Source organism: Staurois parvus, unplaced genomic scaffold (genome assembly GCF_062004578.1).
Source record: "Staurois parvus isolate SC_StPar_1 unplaced genomic scaffold, SC_StPar_1.0 ptg000186l, whole genome shotgun sequence".
In the NCBI taxonomy this organism is placed as follows: domain Eukaryota; kingdom Metazoa; phylum Chordata; class Amphibia; order Anura; family Ranidae; genus Staurois; species Staurois parvus.
Window position 1 is genome coordinate 1,224,432 of NW_028317982.1, and position 20,382 is coordinate 1,244,813.

The 20,382-nt window shown below is 39.6% G+C and overlaps 1 protein-coding gene across 1 annotated transcript in view; it reads right to left on the reverse strand.

Moving 5' to 3' along the window:
* STK32B (serine/threonine kinase 32B) overlaps window positions 1–20,382 on the reverse strand; it is a 359,309-nt gene that overhangs the window by 118,744 nt on the left and 220,183 nt on the right. Inside the window, exon 6 of the mRNA XM_089677397.1 lies at window positions 9,329–9,418. Coding sequence (XP_089533523.1) covers window positions 9,329–9,418 — 90 coding nt within the window. The remainder of the gene's footprint in view (window positions 1–9,328; window positions 9,419–20,382) is intronic.

Genomic DNA, 20,382 nt, shown 5'->3' on the forward strand with positions numbered 1-20,382 from the left:
GGGAAAGGTCCCGATCGAAAGAGGAGATTGGGACCTTTCCGTGAGTACCAGACATGCGTGCTGGGAGCGTGCAGGGCGCGCGCTCTCAGCACATATGTCTTTTTTTTTAATAGAACGCAAATGTGTGGCCGCTCGGCATCTTGGCCCAGATGAGGGGAGGCCGCACATTTACGTTCGGACAGCGCCAAGAGGTTAAACCCGTTATGAGTACATGGCATGCCATAAAATGTCTTACTCGGGTCTAATTGATATCGTAAAAGCATTTAGGCCTGATGTCTGGCTAATACACATTCCTACCTGAATGGTTATTAACAAAGAATCGAAAACCTCAGTGTATTTCATAACTCTTGAGACAATAACAGTACAGCCAAAATCAGGACATATTTACCTCTATCAGTTAATTAGCAGCATTTTAAAAGAGAAGTATGGGAATTTTTAAAAACTTTTACTGACCTTTGTGGATGCAGCATTGGATCGATGCTGCATCTGTCCTCCCCCCGGTTCCAAAGGTGAGAACTGAGTGATCAAACACCGCTGATTGCTCAGTTCTCCTTGCCATTCTAAACAGAGAGCAGGAAATGTCAGTCTCTGGCTCTCTGCTCTTCTCCCAACCCCAGCGCTCAATGGAACGTTGGGTTGTGGAAGGGGAGGGGGAGGAAGCGGCTGGCTCAGGCTGTCAGTGGTTTGCTGAGAGGCTGAGCCAGGTGTTGGTCCAGGCTCAGCCGATAGTGGACTTTAGCCCACAATTTAACATTGTCATTGTGTAAGGGTCCCCTCACATCTACAGGCAGTACAAACTATGGTTCTGCAAGAATGTGGTAATGCTAAGCCAATGAGCAAATAATTTGTTTTCGCACCAGGGCACCTGCAAGCAGATCTGGGGCAAGCGGCATACCTGGCATATCCAGCCAATACCTGGGGCGGATATTTTTTAACACCCCCCACCCATGCATCAAAATTATTATCAGTAATAATCATGAAAATAAATGTCAAACGTGCTGGAGGTGGGAGTAGAACTAGCTGGTGAAGCTTGAACATATCAATTCATTTGACATGCAAGAGCTCAGATACGCTATCTCCTGCAAAGTTACCAACATTTGAAATAAGGAGTGATACCTAAAAGGAAGGAAGAAGTGGCATGCACCACTCAGCATCACTTGGGGGCATGGCCAGTAATGTGGATGTCACTTTACAGTACATCACTTGTAGTGTTGGAGTGAAATAAGCTTCAGCTTTGGTGCCAATGGCAGTAATGGTAACCCTCAAAATTTGTTTTATTGGCAACAATATTAATATCCAGAAGTGAGACAGTGGGCCTCGATCAGAGTTATGCTTTAGAGACTCCATATCTTATCATTTATATACGTACAGTCCCATTTTAATGTAATCTTTGTCCAGCTGCTTTCTCATGGGACAGTTTCTTAGTCTTCTGGGCATGCAGCCACCAATGCCGCTAGGCACAGAGAAGTATTGTCTTAATGAACTGTAATGTGATCTACCCTTATCTCTTAACTGTATTAAAGCTGTTGTAAGTTATTGGTTAGACAAGAGAACTTTCTCACAACGTTTCCGTGTGCTTGTTTTCGCTTCCTATGTGCACAGTTCAGGCTTCTTTATATTTTGGATATATTTTTAATAATGGTATACAGAAAAACAAAACAGAATACAGGAAAAAGTGCAAATTGTCTGCTTGAAAACTTTGTACATCAAAGCAGGCTGTGTGTTTAGATGAAAGCGATCATTTATATAAAATAAAACTAGAGTGGACAAAATAAAAGTAAATTAAAGTTATTTTAATATGCAGCATAGATGGTATCACTGATTCATATTTTTACTGGTCCTAAGTGAAAATTTTAGCATGCACTTGTTTATTTAGGTAGGTATAGGTGTCTCAAAGAATAGAATGAGCATACATAAAACTGAGAAATTCAGTCCCCCGACTTCTTTATCCCCCACCCCCTCTTTTTTAATTAGCAATGTTTAAATGTTGAGAAACAACAGATAGAATGGAATATTTTGCCCTGCAGTGTTAATTTTGATGTCAAATTTCAATTTAGTTTTAGTCATAGTCTTTTGACTAAAATGCCATTTTAGTTTTATGCAGGCCATAGACGGGTCAAAAATTGGCTGATTTTTTGGCCGAAAAAAAAAAATCGGCCGATTTTTGCACCGTTAATGGGTTAATTGGTTGGTTATTTTTCGGGGTTTTGGCACTTTTTTTATTGGTGAAGTTGGAAAAAATCGGTCGATTTTGCAGATAAAAAATTTTCCCGGCAATGATAGGCAAATCGGCCAGTCTTTTTACCGATAAAAAATCTGCGCATGAGCCGTGGCTTGCAAGAAGAAAAAGAAGAAGAAGAAAAAGAAGAAGAAAAAGAAGAAAAAGAAGAGGAAAAAGAAGAAAAAGAAGAATTCCAGTTCGCTATTATATTTGGCATCAAAAAGTATTGCGGTTGCAACAATGTATCTGTTTGTATCCGAATAAAACCACCAGTATCCGAAATGGATACAATGTTGCAACCGCAATACTTTTTCATGTCAAATATAATAGCGGAGCTCTCTACAGGGACAGAAGTAATTAAATGCAGGCCGTAGACGGGACGAAAATCGGCCGATTTTTTTACTGTTTGTGGTAACGTTGGCCTTATGAACGGCCGATTTTTAGTTTTTTTTTTTAATGGCCAGTTTTCGACCCGTCTATGGCCTGCATTAGTCGTATTTAAGTCATCTAAATTGTTTTAGTTTTAGTTGTATTTTAGTGGACTAAAATCTCCAGTACATTTTAGTCGACTAAAATCTTATGGGTTTAGTTAATTGGTAATGTACTATTTAAGCATTTCTCTAGAATTGTCAAACTCATTTTATACTCTTGAAATAAAAATCTAATAACATGTCATTATTTACGGTATTAAGGTCCCTTTCACATTTATGCAGTGGGATGCAGCTGACTGTAGTTGGATGCATTTTGTACTGTACTCCAACTGCACAGACAGTCCAAACTTCAGGCTATCCTATGGGCATAGTCCACGCCATTGCAGTGCAGTGTAACGCAGTGCAGAAAAGTACAACATGCTGCATTTTTCCACACCGAAAAAACACATAAAAAGGCATGCAAATGAACTGCAAGGCATCACAGTGCACATAGAAGCCTAAGGAAAGAAAGGAGGAAGTGACCTCATAGGTCAAATGCAAATAGAATATGCAAATATTGCGTGTCAACTGCATGTCAAATGCGTGCCAACTGCATGAAAACACACATTAAATGCATGCATAGGAAAAAATGTGTAGATACGTACAGTTTCTGAATGGGTCCTAAGGTCTGAACATGCATTACAGACACAGATTTAGCCATTGTGATATATACCATCTTTATAAATAAATCCAAGTTTCATAAACAAAAATATTGCTTTTTGACAAACAGAGCTACAACTTAAAAAAAATCCTGTAAACTTTATTGGCTGTAATATCATTACACATATTACCTGAATGTACTACCAACATTAAAGTGTTACTAAACCAGGATCCTGCATTCACTATATCTGGTCTCCCACAATACACACAACGTGGAAATGCAATTATTTTATTTAGGCTCCATGCACACAAAAAAACGCTGGGGAAAAATGCTGGATATAAAACGCTGGTAATAGCAGTTTTTAGTAGCATTTTAGTAGAAGTGTTCAGAAGTGTTTAGGAGCGTTTTGCATTTTATTAGCGCTTTTATAGTACATCGATAGGGAAAAAGAGCTAGAGAAAAAAGCTGTTAGGAGCATTTTAGTAGCATTTAGCAGTGTTTAGCATTTTTTCTGCTGGAAAAATGCTCCAAAGAAGTCTACAAAAACAATTTTTTTCTGCTCCTAGACACTGAAACTCAAAAAATGCAAATAGTGTAAACTAGTGTGCATGGACACAGGATAACACTATTATCTTCTAGGAGCAAAATACAATATGCTGATAATAGCTTCGAGGAGCTTAAATCAACGCTAGTGTGCATTGAGCCTAAATATAAACTGCTAAATACTTTTTCTCATCAGCAGTATATAGCAGTCTTGTGATGTCTATCAGTGTCCAGCAGAGCACTGGTTAAAGCTTGTAGGAAGAGTTTTCATTCTCTCCTGATTGTCCTATGAGGCTGCATAATCCCTGGTCCCTCTGTCTGGACAGTGCTGATTGGCCCAGTGCTGATCACATGCACTCTCCCAAGAAAGAAAAACTCTAGCAATTCACACCAAACTGAGCATGTGCAGCTTGGCTCTGTTCTATCAACAGATGGATTGCGGACTGTGGAAGAAGGAGAGGATCAGAGAAGACGGGATCAAACATCCTTTTTACACAATGCGGAGGATTAACCTCTTAGGTTCTACAGTGAGTATGACAAACATGCTCTACTGCATATAAAGACTGATTTTACTGTTGTGTGTTTAGTAACACTTTACATATTAAGAAAAAAAAGAAAAGAAAAGCCTTTTTCTAAATGTTTTTTTATTTCAACAGCTTAGTACTACTACCCCTACTTATTCTTATGTGGTAGTGCAGTGTTAATTTTGATGTCAAAAATCTATTTACTTTTAGTCATAGTCTTTTGACTAAAATGCCATGTTAGTCTTAGTCGTATTTTAGTCATCTGAATTGTTTTAGTTTTAGTCGTATTTTAGTCATCTGAATTGTTTTCATTTTAGTCGTATTTTAGTCATCTGAATTGTTTTAGTTTTAGTCGTATTTTAGTCCTCTGAATTGTTTTAGTTTTAGTCGTATTTCAGTCATCTGAATTGTTTTAAGTTCTAGTCGTATTTTAGTCCTCTGAATTTTTTTAGTCTTAGTCGTATTTTAGTCATCTGAATTGTTTTAGTTTTAGTCGTATTTTAGTCATCTGAATTGTTTTCATTTTAGTCGTATTTTAGTCATCTGAATTGTTTTAGTTTTAGTCGTATTTTAGTCCTCTGAATTGTTTTAGTTTTAGTCGTATTTCAGTCATCTGAATTGTTTTAGTTTTAGTCGTATTTTAGTCCTCTGAATTGTTTTAGTTCTAGTCGTATTTTAGTCATCTGAATTGCTTTAGTTTTAGTTGTATTTTAGTCCTCTGAATTGTTTTAGTTTTAGTCGTATTTTAGCCATCTGAATTGTTTTAGTTTTAGTCGTATTTCAGTCATCTGAATTGTTTTAAGTTCTAGTCGTATTTTAGTCCTCTGAATTTTTTTAGTTTTAGTCGTATTTTAGTCCTCTGAATTGTTTTAGTTTTAGTCGTATTTTAGTCATCTGAATTGTTTTAGTTCTAGTCGTATTTTAGTCATCTGAATTGTTTTAGTTTTAGTCATATTTTAGTCCTCTGAATTGTTTTAGTTTTAGTCGTATTTTAGCCATCTGAATTGTTTTAGTTCTAGTCGTATTTTAGTCATCTGAATTGTTTTAGTTTTAGTCGTATTTTAGTCCTCTGAATTGTTTTAGTTTTAGTCGTATTTTAGTCCTCTGAATTGTTTTAGTTTTAGTCGTATTTCAGTCATCTGAATTGTTTTAGTTTTAGTCGTATTTTAGTCCTCTGAATTGTTTTAGTTTTAGTCGTATTTCAGTCATCTGAATTGTTTTCATTTTAGTCGTATGTTAGTCCTCTGAATTGTTTTACTTTTAGTCATATTTTAGCCATCTGAATTGTTTTAGTTTTAGTCGTATTTCAGTCATCTGAATTGTTTTAGTCATATTTCAGTCCTCTGAATTGTTTTAGTTTTAGTTGTATTTTAGTCCTCTGAATTGTTTTAGTTTTAGTCATATTTTAGCCACTGAATTGTTTTAGTTTTAGTCGTATTTCAGTCATCTGAATTGTTTTAGTCGTATTTTAGTCCTCTGAATTGTTTTAGTTTTAGTCATATTTTAGCCACTGAATTGTTTTAGTTTTAGTCGTATTTCAGTCATCTGAGTTGTTTTAGTTTTAGTCGTATTTTAGTCATCTGAATTGTTTTAGTCGTATTTTAGTCCTCTGAATTGTTTTAGTTTTAGTCATATTTTAGTCATCTGAATTGTTTTAGTTTTAGTCGTATTTTAGTCCTCTGAATTGTTTTAGTTTTAGTCATATTTTAGTCATCTGAATTGTTTTAGTTTTAGTCGTATTTTAGTCCTCTGAATTGTTTTAGTTTTAGTCGTATTTTAGTCATCTGAATTGTTTTAGTTTTAGTCGTATTTTAGTCCTCTGAATTGTTTTAGTTTTAGTCATCTTTTAGCCACTGAATTGTTTTAGTTTTAGTCGTATTTCAGTCATCTGAGTTGTTTTAGTTTTAGTCGTATTTTAGTCATCTGAATTGTTTTAGTTTTAGTCATATTTTTGTCATCTGCATTGTTTTAGTTTTAGTCGTATTTTAGTCATCTGAATTGTTTTAGTTTTAGCTGTATTTTAGTCTACTAAAATAGTGTTATTTTAGCCGCCGAAAATATTTTTGCCGCCAAAATTAACACTGCTGCCCCCTCAATATTTCAACCCTACATAAAATATGTCATTATTTCAATAAGGAAATACGATTACTTGTATAATCATTCCATTGTGAAGTTTGTCATTGTATTACCATGCTGTACATCATTTTCATACCTCTCAATATAACAAAAGCCCTGCCCTCATTTTACCCACAGTCAGGGAAACCACATGGGTTTTGGTAAACCCATTGCACTAGGTGGCTAAAAATAAGCATCAGTCTGGCAACAAAGGCAAAGATTAGCAGCATGCTTCTATGATTGATGTGATTTAGTGATGGACAAATCTGTCTAGGTTCAATTCACCAAGGGTTCAGCAATTTGGATGCAAATCCCACTGAAGTCTATAAAAAGCATGTTAGTTGATTCTGGCCATTGTTAGGGCAAATAGGCAAATGACTGTCAAAGCTGGGAAGCTGGGAACTGCCATAGGGCAATATGGACATTTAGCAATGCAAAAATCGATCAATAAATAAATACCATACAGCAAGAAGAGTGTCTTTTTGTGTTGCTTCAAGGGCAACTTGAAAATACCTTTAAATAACATGCTTAGGGGATGCCTTAAAGCTGTATGTGGTATCATAGAAAGATAAGATTTTCACAAACAGTCGAAGCAATAGCATACACTGGCATTGAATATTTGGCTTTGAAATTGATTTTTTTTTTTTTTGCAAATAGCTTGGCTTACATACAGCAACTGCATCCTAATCTGATCCATTTCAGTTTGGAAATAAAGGTTTTTCAGGTAGCTTGGCAGTGACATATGCTATTTCATCAAATGGTAATAGGCCCGATTTGACCATTCCATGGAAATTAGCCTGTAGTTCTCTTTGATTGTTCCTGTTATTGTTGATGCAAAATTGTCCTGCCATAATAACAATTACTTTTATTATTCTCATATCGTGGAAAACACAACACTACGGGGGAAGCATTTAGGCTGGCCTAGAATGCAATCCAGAAAAAACTAAACAAAATGGATTTTTAAGGTGCCATGCTCACAATATTACTAAATTCCAACACATTTTTATTACACTTAAAACATAAAATCCAAAAGGTTAAAACAGCGGTAATCCTGCTGTATACAGGAACGTTCCAAGTGCCTTCAGAAAATACAACTTTCCCCAAAGATACCTCACATTGGCTGCGTTCAGCATACAATTATTTCTAAAACCATATAACTAAGAATATGAATGAAAGTGTTACTAAACCCAGGACCCTGCATTTACTATATCTGGTCTCCCACAGTACACAGAACATGGAAGTGGAATTATTTTAGTAAATATAAACTGCTAAATACCTTTTCTCATCAGCAGTTAGAGCAGTCTTGTGACTTCAGCACAGCACTGGTTTAAGCTTGTAGGAGGAGTTTTCTTTCTACTCTAGGAGGATGTGAAACCCCTGACCCTCTGTCTAGACCAGTGTTTCTCAATCTTTTTTCAGTCAAGGCACCCTTTAAAATTATGGACAGTCCCGAGGCACCCTTTAAAGTTATGGACAGTCTTGAGGCACCCCATTCTAAAATGCAAAAAACAATTCTAATAGTTTATATAACACAGCATCCACACACGTAGGACACCCAACATTAGAGTGATTTATTCTTCAAAAGCAAATACACTTTAGTACACTGGTACTGACTAGTATTCCAGTGTTTCTCTTCTCCCTCACTGAGCTAATGTGACCCCAGCACTGATGGAGAGGGGCAGGGGAGGGACTAGGATGCTGTGCAGGCTACTGACATCCTCCTTATCAACTGATGATGTCATTGGTTGTCAGGACGCCGGTGGCTAGAAGGTTGTAATGGTGCACAATGAAAACCTGTGGCTTTGTGTAACCAGAATGTAGGCTTGTTCCACTCGCTGGCTTGTGTACAAGTTTTGGCCAATTTTAGTCATTTTGCCAAGGCACCCTGAAGAAACCCCAAGGCACCTCAGTGTGTCTAGGCACTCTGGTTGAGAAAGGCTGGTCTAGTCTGCTGAATGGCCTTGTGCTGATCACATGCACTCTCACAAGAAAAAAAAAAACCTTTCTAGCAATACAAACTAAACTGAGCATGTGCAAAATGCCCACGGTTCAGTCTGTTTTATCAGGAGATAAGAGGTGGTTGCTTGAAAAAGGGGAGGAACAGAGAAGAAAGGAGCAAATGGCCTTTTTACACAATGCAGAGAATTAACTCCTTAGGTTCCTTAGTGAGTATAACAAGCATGCTTTACTGCATATTCAGACTGATTTTACTGTTGTGGGTTTAGTAACACTTTAAGTAAGGATTGTTGCTTGGGGAAGTGTCCAGATGGGGAGAAATTCTTCAATGTGTTTCACATGATAAATCTGCTTCATAAGGAGGAATACAGTGTGGTGCCCCCTTTCATTTTGCTAGCAAATGCATATTTTGAAAATGTCCCAGGATTTGGCTATACGTCTTTAGGCATTGCAATCACTAGAGAATTAACTGTATTGACAATAACAGCATAAAAAGGCTTTTAGGCCATGTTTGCATGTGAGGTAGCATTTACCACCTCTCTGAAAAGCAATCTGTGATGAAAAGTGATATGTCCCCTCCTGATGGCCTGTTTTAACCTTTGAAAGCCCACCACGCCACAACATTACACGCAGTTGCACTGTGCTCCTATTCACTTGATGGGTCACATTTACCAATTGTGACATGTATGAATTTTACTGTGCTGCTGACTTACGGCTTGGCAGTTGGGAATCGGTAAAATGCAGGTAACCACCTGTTTTTACTGCCCCTTGGCTGCACATGTAAACAAGGCTCTAAAAGTTTTTTTCTTCACCTGATGTTAGTCTTTCAATAAGTTGTGAAAAAGAAATACAATATTAAATACAGACAAGCAGAATGTACTGTATGTGGAACACTTACCCATGTAAGGTTTTGTCCCTGCCATGGATGAGGCTTTCTCTGATCCTTTTACAATTGTTGCAATATTAAAATCTGTAATGTGTACATGGCCTGTAATGATAGAGAAACACTCTTTTAGAAACCAGAAAAGTGTAAAATAAAGGTGATGTCTTTTGTTGGCTTATCGAATACATTCTGTTGTTCTAACTTTTGAGATCACTTAGTTCTCTTTATAAGGAATGATGTCATTACTGTTCTGGGCAGTGCTGATCCTATATGATTCTGATAAAACATTTTACAATCAGGCACAAGTGTAGAAAGACAAAATCGACAGATCTCATTCTGCTGACAGTGCTCTGTACAATTATCACAGAGCTCACAGTTCTGGCACACCAACTCTTAAGTTGGCCATGGATGGATCAAAATTTGACTGGTTAAGCAGGGACTGGCTAGATTATGATCCATTTGTGGATACTGCAGTTGAATAGAAGTCGATCTACATATCACCTTAACAAACCAAAAAACAGCAGCGCTAAAAAATCATATAAGCAAATAAATACAAGTGTATATACACAATCCACATAAATAAATGATTGAAAGTGTACAATCATAAGTGATACAAAAGTGATTACCTTAATATCATCATTCATGACTCCAAATGGTGAACAAAAATCAATCATAAAGTGTCCTGTGCATGCAAAAAAACAAATAAATTCCTTATATTGTCAAAAAATTCCAAGTTATAACAAAAAAGTGTCCATGATGATTAATCCTTCAATAAGAAAGGCCAGCCACAGAAGATGCGATCTCTTCTACCGCAGGGTGTCCGCCACCACATACAAAGACACACAGACACCTCTTACCGAATTTGATGGACTATTAAGTTATAAATGGTCAAAGTGTGCTCATGGTTACCCATATAGAAGAAAAATATATTTGAAATATATTTTAAAAATATTCCTCCCAAATATATTGCCATATATTCGAAATGCTACAATTTTGGTCATATTTCAAAATATATTTATATATATATATATATATATATATATATATATATATATATATATACATGCACACATACATACATGCTGAAATTCATTTTTATCACAGAATATATGAAAAATATTTTTAAAAATACCTTTCAAATATGCTGTATGTCTTTAAAAATACAAATCTACATTTTTGGAATGCATTTACAAATATATGTAAAAATATATTTTAAAATTACTTTTTATATGTTAAAAAAAAATCTGAATATATTTAAAAAATATATCATTTTAAAAATATTTTTTAAAATATATTCTTCAGATTTTTTTTAACATATAAAAAAGTAATTTTAACATATATTTTTACATATATATGTAAATGCATTCCAAAAATGTAGATTTGTATCTTTAAAGACATACAGTATATTTGAAATGCATTTTTAAAAATATTTTTCATATATTTTGTAATAAAAATGCATTTCAACATGCAGTATATATATATTGAATATGGCCAAAATTGTAGCATTTCAAATATATGGCAATATATTTGGGAATAATATTTTTAAACTATATTTCAAATATATTTTTCTTCCAAGTGGGTATCCGCCAATCACAATCTACCAGAATAGCATATGTGCCGGCATCCATGTGAAAAAAACGTGGGAAGACCCTGGGATCAAAAAAGTAATAACGCTCCCATGGTGAGTACATATTAAAAGGCCCAAGCCATTTATTTAAATATAAAAGAAAAAATAGGCGTTACTGCCCTGTATAAAATCCAAACACAGATGGAAAAGTTAGCAGGCTGATCGCTTCATAGAAAGAATGCCGGGCATAAGATGCGTGATGACGTCTTGCTCAATGTGTTTAATCAAACTGACGTCTTTGGGAGAACAGGCTGCACGGCAATCATCACGCAAACCCTTTATAAATAATGCCTGCTAACAAGAGCACCAGCCAAGCAGAAGCAAGAGCTGCATGTAGTGGCAAAAATATTTGGCACTAGAAGTAGCTCTTGCTTCTGTTTGGGTGCCGCTTTTGTTAGCAGGCATTATATCAAGGGTTTGTGTGATGTTCGCCGTGCAGCATGTTCCCCCAAAGACGTCAGTTTGACGAAACATGTCGGGTGTGGCTTGTATATGACGTCATCATGCATTTTATGCCTGGCGTTCTTTCTGTGAAGCGTTCAGCCTGCTAACTTTTACATCTGTGTTTGTTTTTTATACGGGTCAGTAGCGCCTCTTTTTTCTTTTACATTTAGATAAACGGCTTGAGCCTTTTAATATGTACTTCTCCATGGGAATGTTATTAATCTTTTGATCCCACGGTCTTCCCACTGTTTTTCACATGGATACCAGAACAAATGCTCATCTGGTGGATTACGATTGGAGGATAACCATGAGCGCACTTTGACCATTTATAACATAATGGTGCATCAAATTCGGTAAGGTGCATTTGCGTGTCTTTGTATCTGGTGGCAGGCACCCTGTGGTCACAAAGGAGATATAGATGTGCGCTGCATTGACTGCATCCAAGTACACATCTACAGTGCATTGTCACACACCTGAATGAATGCACACTGCAGCACATGGATACATACTGTATGTTCTGTGTATTGTGTTGCACTTATAAAAATTAGACAGGCAATTTTTTGGGGCATCGAGGTGCATTGAGAGGCCGTTCATTTTGGCAACGTTATGCCAAGTGCTTTAACACATGATTGCGCAAACATGCACTGTATTCTAATGTGAAGGCACCCTAAGATTATTTATTATTATTTATTTCAGGTACTTATGTAGCGCCGTCAATTTACGCAGCGCTTTACATATATATATTGTACATTCACATCAGTCCCTAACCCCCAAGGGCTGTATAATCTAAGGTCCCGAACTCACATTCATACGTACACATATTAGGGCCAATTTAGACAGGAGACAATTATCCTACCAGCATGTCTTTGGAGTGTGGGAGGAAACTGGAGTACCGGGAGAAAACCCACGCAGGCACAGTGAGTGCATGCAAACTCCAGGCAGGTGGTGCCGTGGTTGGGTTTCGAACCAACGACCCTAGTACTGCCAGGCGGAAGTGCTAACCACTTAGCCACTGTGCTGCCCATTATAACATTAGCAGTGTTATAAATACAGTTAAAGTGGAACTATAGGCATAATAAAAAAAATGGCACAATATATGATGCAGTCTGTTTCTAGACATGTACACAATGCTTTTTGCTCGTCTGTTTTCCCAGTAATAACCCTCTAGTACCATGGTTCTGAACCTTTTTGAGATCAGAGACTGGTGATTTATTTTAAAAAATTTCCATACCCCAACAGAAAAAGGTTTATATTCTCTTTACTGAGCTTAACCATCCTGTCATTGTGTCATATGGGTCTAAAGTCATACACATACAAAAACAGGGGGCAGATGACACACGGAAGGGACAGACATGACACATACACCGAGGTGCAGTTATCTCAATCACACATAAGGGAGAGTCTTCTTGCACACGCAAAAACTGGGTGGTCACAACATGCCCAGGTTAAAGATGGATTCCAGGTATGGATATTTTATACATGGTTAAATTGGTCCACCTTTGAAACTGGAAATCACTTTAGTAGACACCACTACTCCAGTGATCTCCACTTGCTTCCAGGTCCCATGCGGACCTGATGTCCTGATGTATTCCGAATACAGGAGGTTGGACACTTTTCCTGTGCACCATTCAAAGAATGCTTTGTATTTTCTGAACGAATGCAAAGCAGTCTCTGATTGCATGAGGTGAAAAGGCAGGGAGGTGACATCACTCTCTCCACTTCATACAATTAGGGAATGATTTGCCTTCATTCAAAAAACACAAAGCATATCCTGAACGGTGCCCATGATGAGTGGCCAACCTCCTTTATTCACAATTCATCAGGACAGCAGCTCAGCACAGGACTCAGAAGCAAGTGGAGATCACTGGAGCAGTTGTGTCTACTAAAGTGATTTCTGCTTCCAGGGGAATCAGACAAATATAGTGTAACGGAACCGACCCAGACTGCGCTTGAGTACTTCCGTTAGAATACCGCTTCCCTGTCCGAACACTGACAACAGACACCACAGCCGACCATACAAGACTAGACGACACCAGTCTTGAATTAAACCAGAGGTAGACTAGTTTATTTGAACAGAGATACAAGATATATACACTCAGGGGACAATCCCCCCTTCCTGCATAATGACACAGGGCGGGACAATCTACATTTAGTAACAAGAGACAAGAGACACACAGGTATTCAAACTTCACACCAGCAGACAGTCCCATCAGGAGGGAGGGCTGCTGGAGACCCCCCCCCCCACTAAGCTAATACACATAAACACATACATCCCGTAATAGTTTGCTTCCAAGCAAGACAAACAATAGTACAATGGGATGCAGCCACACAACACCAAACAATCCACCCACCCAAACCCCACCTATCTCCTAGACATGTCTACACAATATTAGGACAGATCACCCTGTACCCCTAACAGGCACAGGGTGACTTACACATAATAGGGATATGGGGAGCTGAGACAGGGGTCTCCCCACCTCTCCAAAGTGAGCTGGGTTTCATGGGCCCCCCACCCAAAGTGACCCCCGTCACATATGGTATATGCATAGTTAATTTGAACCAATGTAATTATGTATAAAATATCCATACCTGGAATTCATTTTTAACACACACAAGGACAGATGGGTCATCTGTTCCAGGACACAGGACAGTGACGGGGATACACAAAAGACTCCCTGCAAAACCACTTGTCACGTTAATAGGCACATCCACAGCGACTAGCTAACCGTGGCGTGGTCCATGACTGGGGTAAAGAGGGAATGAAGGGAACTTACTTTGAACATATAAGACTGACCATGATACCCTTTCATAGCCCACACTACCTCTGGCCACCACTAGATGGAGACTCCACTCCAAGCTAGCTGGCTAACCACACACAGGCAGATACAAATCTTATATACAACCTGGTGCACTTTAAGGGTCGGGGAGCAGTCTAGCAATTAGCACACCCTTCTAGGATTCCTCCAGCTATCCTATAAGCTAGAACCCTGGTGTTAATCACTCTTCCACTGTCCACACCCCCCCACACCAGACACACAACAAAGGGTAGCTTGCCACCACCAGTTTGTCTGTAGATTGGTCTGCTGGGCCACCATACACACCCACACAGATCTCTGTCTGGCAGATCTGCTAGTTTACAATCTGTATCAGGGGCAGACTGACAACTAATGGGGCCCCTGGGCAATAGGGGATCATGGGGCCCCTGTGTCCTTGCCCAAACTCAAAAAAGCCTATGAAAAAAGTACCAGGGGCATCTCATGGGGCCCCCTACTGACCCCGGGCCCTCGGACAGTGCCCAAGTTTCCAAATGGTCAGTCCGCCCCTGATCTCTATGCAATCTGCCAACATGCAGTGCAATTCCATACAGATGGGCAGTGAACTTAGACCGAGCACTTGGACACAAAAATACAACAATCTCTCTAGGGATATGAGCCCAAGCTTAAGTATACAGAATTCACTTATTCATTTTATGATTTCATATCCTGAAAATGGGTAATGCATAAAATATGTAAAAAGAAAAAAGTTACAGAGTTACAGAAAATACAAAAAAAGACATACACAATTGGATATTCACTGTAAAATAAAAAGGGAATAAAAACAAATAAAACTTTTTCCAAGATTTATCCTGTGACTGGAGCAAGTCAAAAGAAAATCTGTGATTCGTCAGTCAAATGGAACCGGCTCCATAGGAATCACGCCACCCATATCTCAGGGTCCTCAATTTATTGAAATATGGATGTGGGCTGGACTTTAGCCCTTGGCCAATCAACCCTGGGGGATGTTTCTGTACCAGCCCGCAGGACTTTCTGTGTTCTGAAGTGCCCAGAGTTGAATGAGCCAGGAACGGTTGTGGTGCCTGAGACAAGGATAGGGTTCCTGACACCAGCTCGTCACGACAGTACCAATCATTGTTAAGCTGTCGCAATCAGGTGCCATATAACTGTTTTGTGCGTTTCTCCGGGATTCTACAGAAGCTACAAATACAGTTTTCATGTATATGTAGCCTAAAATATGTCCAATCAGAAGGAACTATTTTCATATTTCTGCAACTGATATTTTAGCTTTTATGAGAGATGAAATGGATTCCTCTGATTTGTGGATATAACTCAAAACTGGCAGACATTTCAGAGCCTTCACCCTGTCCCCTGCAGTTTCTTGAAGCCGAAATGGCTATAGCTCTTCTTTTAGAATTCAAGGTGAGAAATCCATGTCCACTCTGATGTGAAAGTTTTATTGACATGTAGGTGTCAACTCTAGCCTAGAAGCTTGCTCTGTCCTTTCAAATGCTAACTGAAAAACATATGTCTCTGACTGATTAAGGAGTACTGTATCTTTAATAACACATGAGTAAACTATATCAACAATTATATACTTCTATAGAGCACATCATAGCTCAACTACCCTACTCTTACATTTATGTTACACCACTCCCCATCCTCCACCTACCCATTAGATATAATTCTTCTGTGTGTCTCCTCTATGAATCTCCACACTTGTTGCGGCTCTACCTTAGACAGTAACTCCTTGAGTTGATGCTCTTTGACACAATGCACTGCATCTTCTTATGGGTTCATGCGCACAGATGTTTCTTATACTGGGGTAGCCAAAGGTGTTATGCATAGTTGGCCATGGACGTGAATGGCTGTATGTGCTTGTACTCAAGTAAACATTGATGCTCTTTTGCATTGGTATTCACTCATTGCATAAGCATGTATAGCGCATTTCCTGAATGCAGACGTGTGCCACCTTGTGGCTCCCCAGGCATGTAAAAACACCTGGGAATTTTCCACTAGATGATGTTTGTGCCCACAAGCATTCATGTACATGAACCCTATGTGCCACACAGACCACACCAGGATAATGCTGGAAGTTCACATTTCAGGCACACACTCCAATCACGTGAGAATGGGTCGAATCAGGGAGTACTCCACATAGCTCCCAGCCGATTCTTCAAATTCCAATAACTGCTGCGTCAGAAAACACTGTGACAGTTGTCAAGTTATAGTCTGGCAGAATGGAGGCTGGAGCCAAGTGGTTGAGAAACAATGTGGTAGTAGATGCATTATTTTCTACTTTCCTTAAATGGTTGTATGCAGGGCCAATTGACTGGTACCCAAGGTGGAGAAAAGGCACACCAAGACCTAACAGAGAGGCACAGTTCTTATTTGTTAAGTGGACGAAACATATAACAGGTGGAGAGCAGCGGCAGTCTCTAGTAAGTTGGCAAAGTGCATTTCATTGACACAGGTTCAGAAACTCTCAACAACTGACACAGTGGTATAGTCTCAGCCAGGGGCAGACTGACCATTTGGGAACTTGGGCACTGCCCGAGGGCCCGGGGTCACTAGGGCGCCCCATGAGATGCCCCTGGTACCTTTCATAGGCTTTTTTTGGGTGTGGTTTGAGTGTGGGTGAGGACACAGGGGCCCCATAATCCCCTATTGCCCAGGGGCCCCATGAGTTGTCAGTCCGCCCCTGGTCCCAGCAATTGTAGTGTCACCTTGATATGGCTTACATTACCGGAGCAGCATCAGGTTATAGAGGGGCGGCTGTTTGGCAGGGTGGCGGTATAGTGGCACAGATCAGACTGATGGATGATCCTTATCACAACTCTAAAGTCCAGAGGTAGTGGAGCCAGCAAAGTTCTCCCTGTTCTGTCCCTCCTCCTCAGGAGCCTTTCCCTAGGACAAGATTTCTGGCCCTAGCCAGCGTGAATTCTGTCCCTTGTCTATCTACTTTGCAAATGAGAAATAACTGCAGTGAGGCAGTGCTATTTATAAGCACTGCCCTCACCAAAGATGGCTGCAGAGGCTGTCCAGTGTTGCAGTGTCCAATCAGACCACTGCTCCTCTAATGACACCTACAGAGGCTTCAGAGGAACAAAGTTCTTCTCATTCTCCATTCTCTTAGTACAGTGGCATTACAGAGGAGAAGGTAAACTGCACCTGCCTACAGGGTGACAATACTGTTCATTCTGCAGTGGAATTGCACAGTGGCATTGTCATCCAGTGGACCGAGTAGTCTTAGATGGACTTCAAGTAAACAACAAAGAAATGAAAGCTAAACTCCAGCTAACACTTTGAAAAAAAATGTTTAAAAAAGCTGAAGGTTGTAAACACTTCTGGCAGTGTTATATGGTTTACCATAACCCCTGTAATTATCACATTTGTTGGGCAGCTTGATCTGCCTATAAATATGAGGACATATATAAATAAAATATAAATAAAGACACATGAAATAAAAAGAAATTCATATATTGAATACCGTCAGTATAGGAATCAATCCCACACTCTGGAAATATGTTTATTTACTATATATGATTTATTATCAATATATTTGTATATATATATATACTGTATATATATATATACACACACACACTACATTGCCAAAAGTATTGAGACACCCCTTCAAATCATTAGATTCAGATGTTCCAATCACCTCCATGGCTACAGGTGTATAAAATCAAGCACTTAGGCATGCAGACTGCTTCTACAAACATTTGTGAAAGAATGGGTCGCTCTCAGGAGCTCAGTGAATTCAAGTGTGGTACCGTGATAGGTTGCCACCTGTGCAAAAAGTCCATCCTTGACATTGCCTGTCTACTAAATATTCCACGGTCACCTGTAGTATTATAGTAGTAATATAGTAGTATAACAAATGGAAACAACAGCAACTCAGCCATGAAGTGTCAATAGCTAAAGACCTCCAAACTTCATGTGGCCTTCAGACAACAAAAATGCGTACAGACTTCATGGAATGGGTTTCCATGGCCGAGCAGCTGCACTGAAGCCTTACATCACCAAGTGCAATGCAAAGTGTCGGATGCAGTGGTGTAAAGCACGCCGCCACTGGACTCTAGAGCAGTGGAGATGTGTTCTCTGGAGTTACGAATCAAGCTTTTCTGTCTGGCAATCCGATGGACATTTCTGGGTTTGGCGCTTGCCAGGAGAATGGTACTTGCCTGATTGCATTGTGCCAAGTGCAAAGTGGGGTTGTTTTTCAGGGGTTGAACTTGGCCCCTTAGTCCCAGTGAAGGGAACTCTTAAGGCATCAGCATACCAAGACATTTTGGACAATTTCATGCTCCCAACTTTATGGTAACAGTTTGGGGATGGCCCTTCTTGTTCCAACATGACTGCACACCGGTGCACAAAGTAAGGTCCATGACCTGAGTCCTGACCTCAACCCAATAGAACACCTTTGGGATTCATTAGAGTGGAGACTGCAAGCTAGGCCTTCTCGTCCGACATCAGTGCCTGACCTCACAAATGCGTTTCTGGTATTCCCATAGACGCACTGCTAAACTTTGTGGACAGCCTTCCCAGAAGTTGTTATAGCTGCAAAGTGTGGGCCAACTCAATATTAAACCCTGTGGACTATGTGTCAGGGTCCTGTCCATGGCAGAAGTCCTGGAAGATCTGACATTTCTGCCAGTACTCTGCATGGCCGCAGAAGCACACATCAGCCTCAGTTTGGTGCCAGACGGCTTTTATAAGGAGGCTCATCACTTTCTCAAGTTGCTGGATGATCTCTAGCTCCCTGTGCCCTGTTCCTGTTTCCTGTGATTTTGACCTGTGATTTCCTGTTACCGACTCAGCTTGCTCCTGGACCTGTCTACTCTGCTTTACCCCTGATCTGACCTCAGCTTGGCTTACGGATTCTCTCTCTCTTGCTCCTCTGTGTATGACCTTGGCTATCCCATTTGACTACGTCTGCTCTGATTCTCACCTGGTACCTGACCTTGGCTTGAACCGTCTACCCAGTAAACATCTAAATCCCGGAAGGGCTTGCATACCATGCACAGGCGCCTCCTGTCTGCAGACCTATCTCCGTGCATCAGCTGTGCTTCTGAGTGGACCACCAACCAGCACTCCTACAGTGCAACTTTGGGCCTGACTCCCACTGTCCCAATCTCAAGGGAGTCTGGAACTTAGCCGCAAGGGAAGCCCTCTCTCCATTGGCCTCCATCACCAGGTATGTGATACTATGACTGGGATGCCATTAAAGTTCATGTGCCTGTAAAGGCAGGTGTCCCAATACTTTTGGCAATATAATGTATATATAGTTACACACACACCCAGTACTGTAAACAAGCAAACAGGTAAGCAAAAGGGATTGGTGTGCTCCTGCTTTTTCAGTGGTCACTCAAAGGCACCATGCTCTCTTATTTAACCATACTCTAGTGTGCAGGGAGGTCCAGGACCTAGTCATCCCATCAGAAATGGGTGGTAGGATCACAAAGCTAGCTCCTTTTTTGGATAGAATGGGGAAGAGTTACTTAGTGTTTACTGCTCTCTATGTCCCCATTTGGGGAGGTTTGTCACTCTGTATATGAAGAAATAAAAAGAGGGCGCATGGACCTAGTGCATTACCTTTAAAAACGAGATTTATTGATAAAAAGTAAAATACTCACAAAGGAATAAAATCAAATGAAGGGCATGTTAGCCAACAGCCACCTAGAGGTCTACAGTCCCCCACCAGACATTCTTCAGGGTGAGTGGACCACACTGCATTTCTTGTGACATTCCCTTCATTTGATTTTATTCCTTTTTGAGTAGTTTACTTTTTATCAATAAATTTCGTTTTTAAAGGTAATGCACTAGGCCCGTGCACCCTTTTTTTTGTTCATATACAGTTCTGTTTGGATTTCCCTGGTCTGTTGAGGGCAGCATAGCTTGCATTCCTTCTATACTCCATGTGGGGATACTGACATTGTGGAGTCCACTGTTCAGCGCAGGTGTTCAGGCATTCGGTTGCTTTATTTCTTCTTATCAGGTTTGTTACTCTATTTGTACTGGTGATCACTTTTACCAAAGAAAAAAGTGGGGGAAAGAAAAAAAATGTGAGGGATGCCCCCAAAAGAACATGAGGGGAAAAATGAACTAAGAGGGGAATTCCCCTAGCTTTGGGAGATTTCCTCTAACTTTCTGTTGCTTTTCTGAGATATGAGTACAGGGAGATTTTCCTTATGGTACAAAGACAGAAAAAAAAAAAA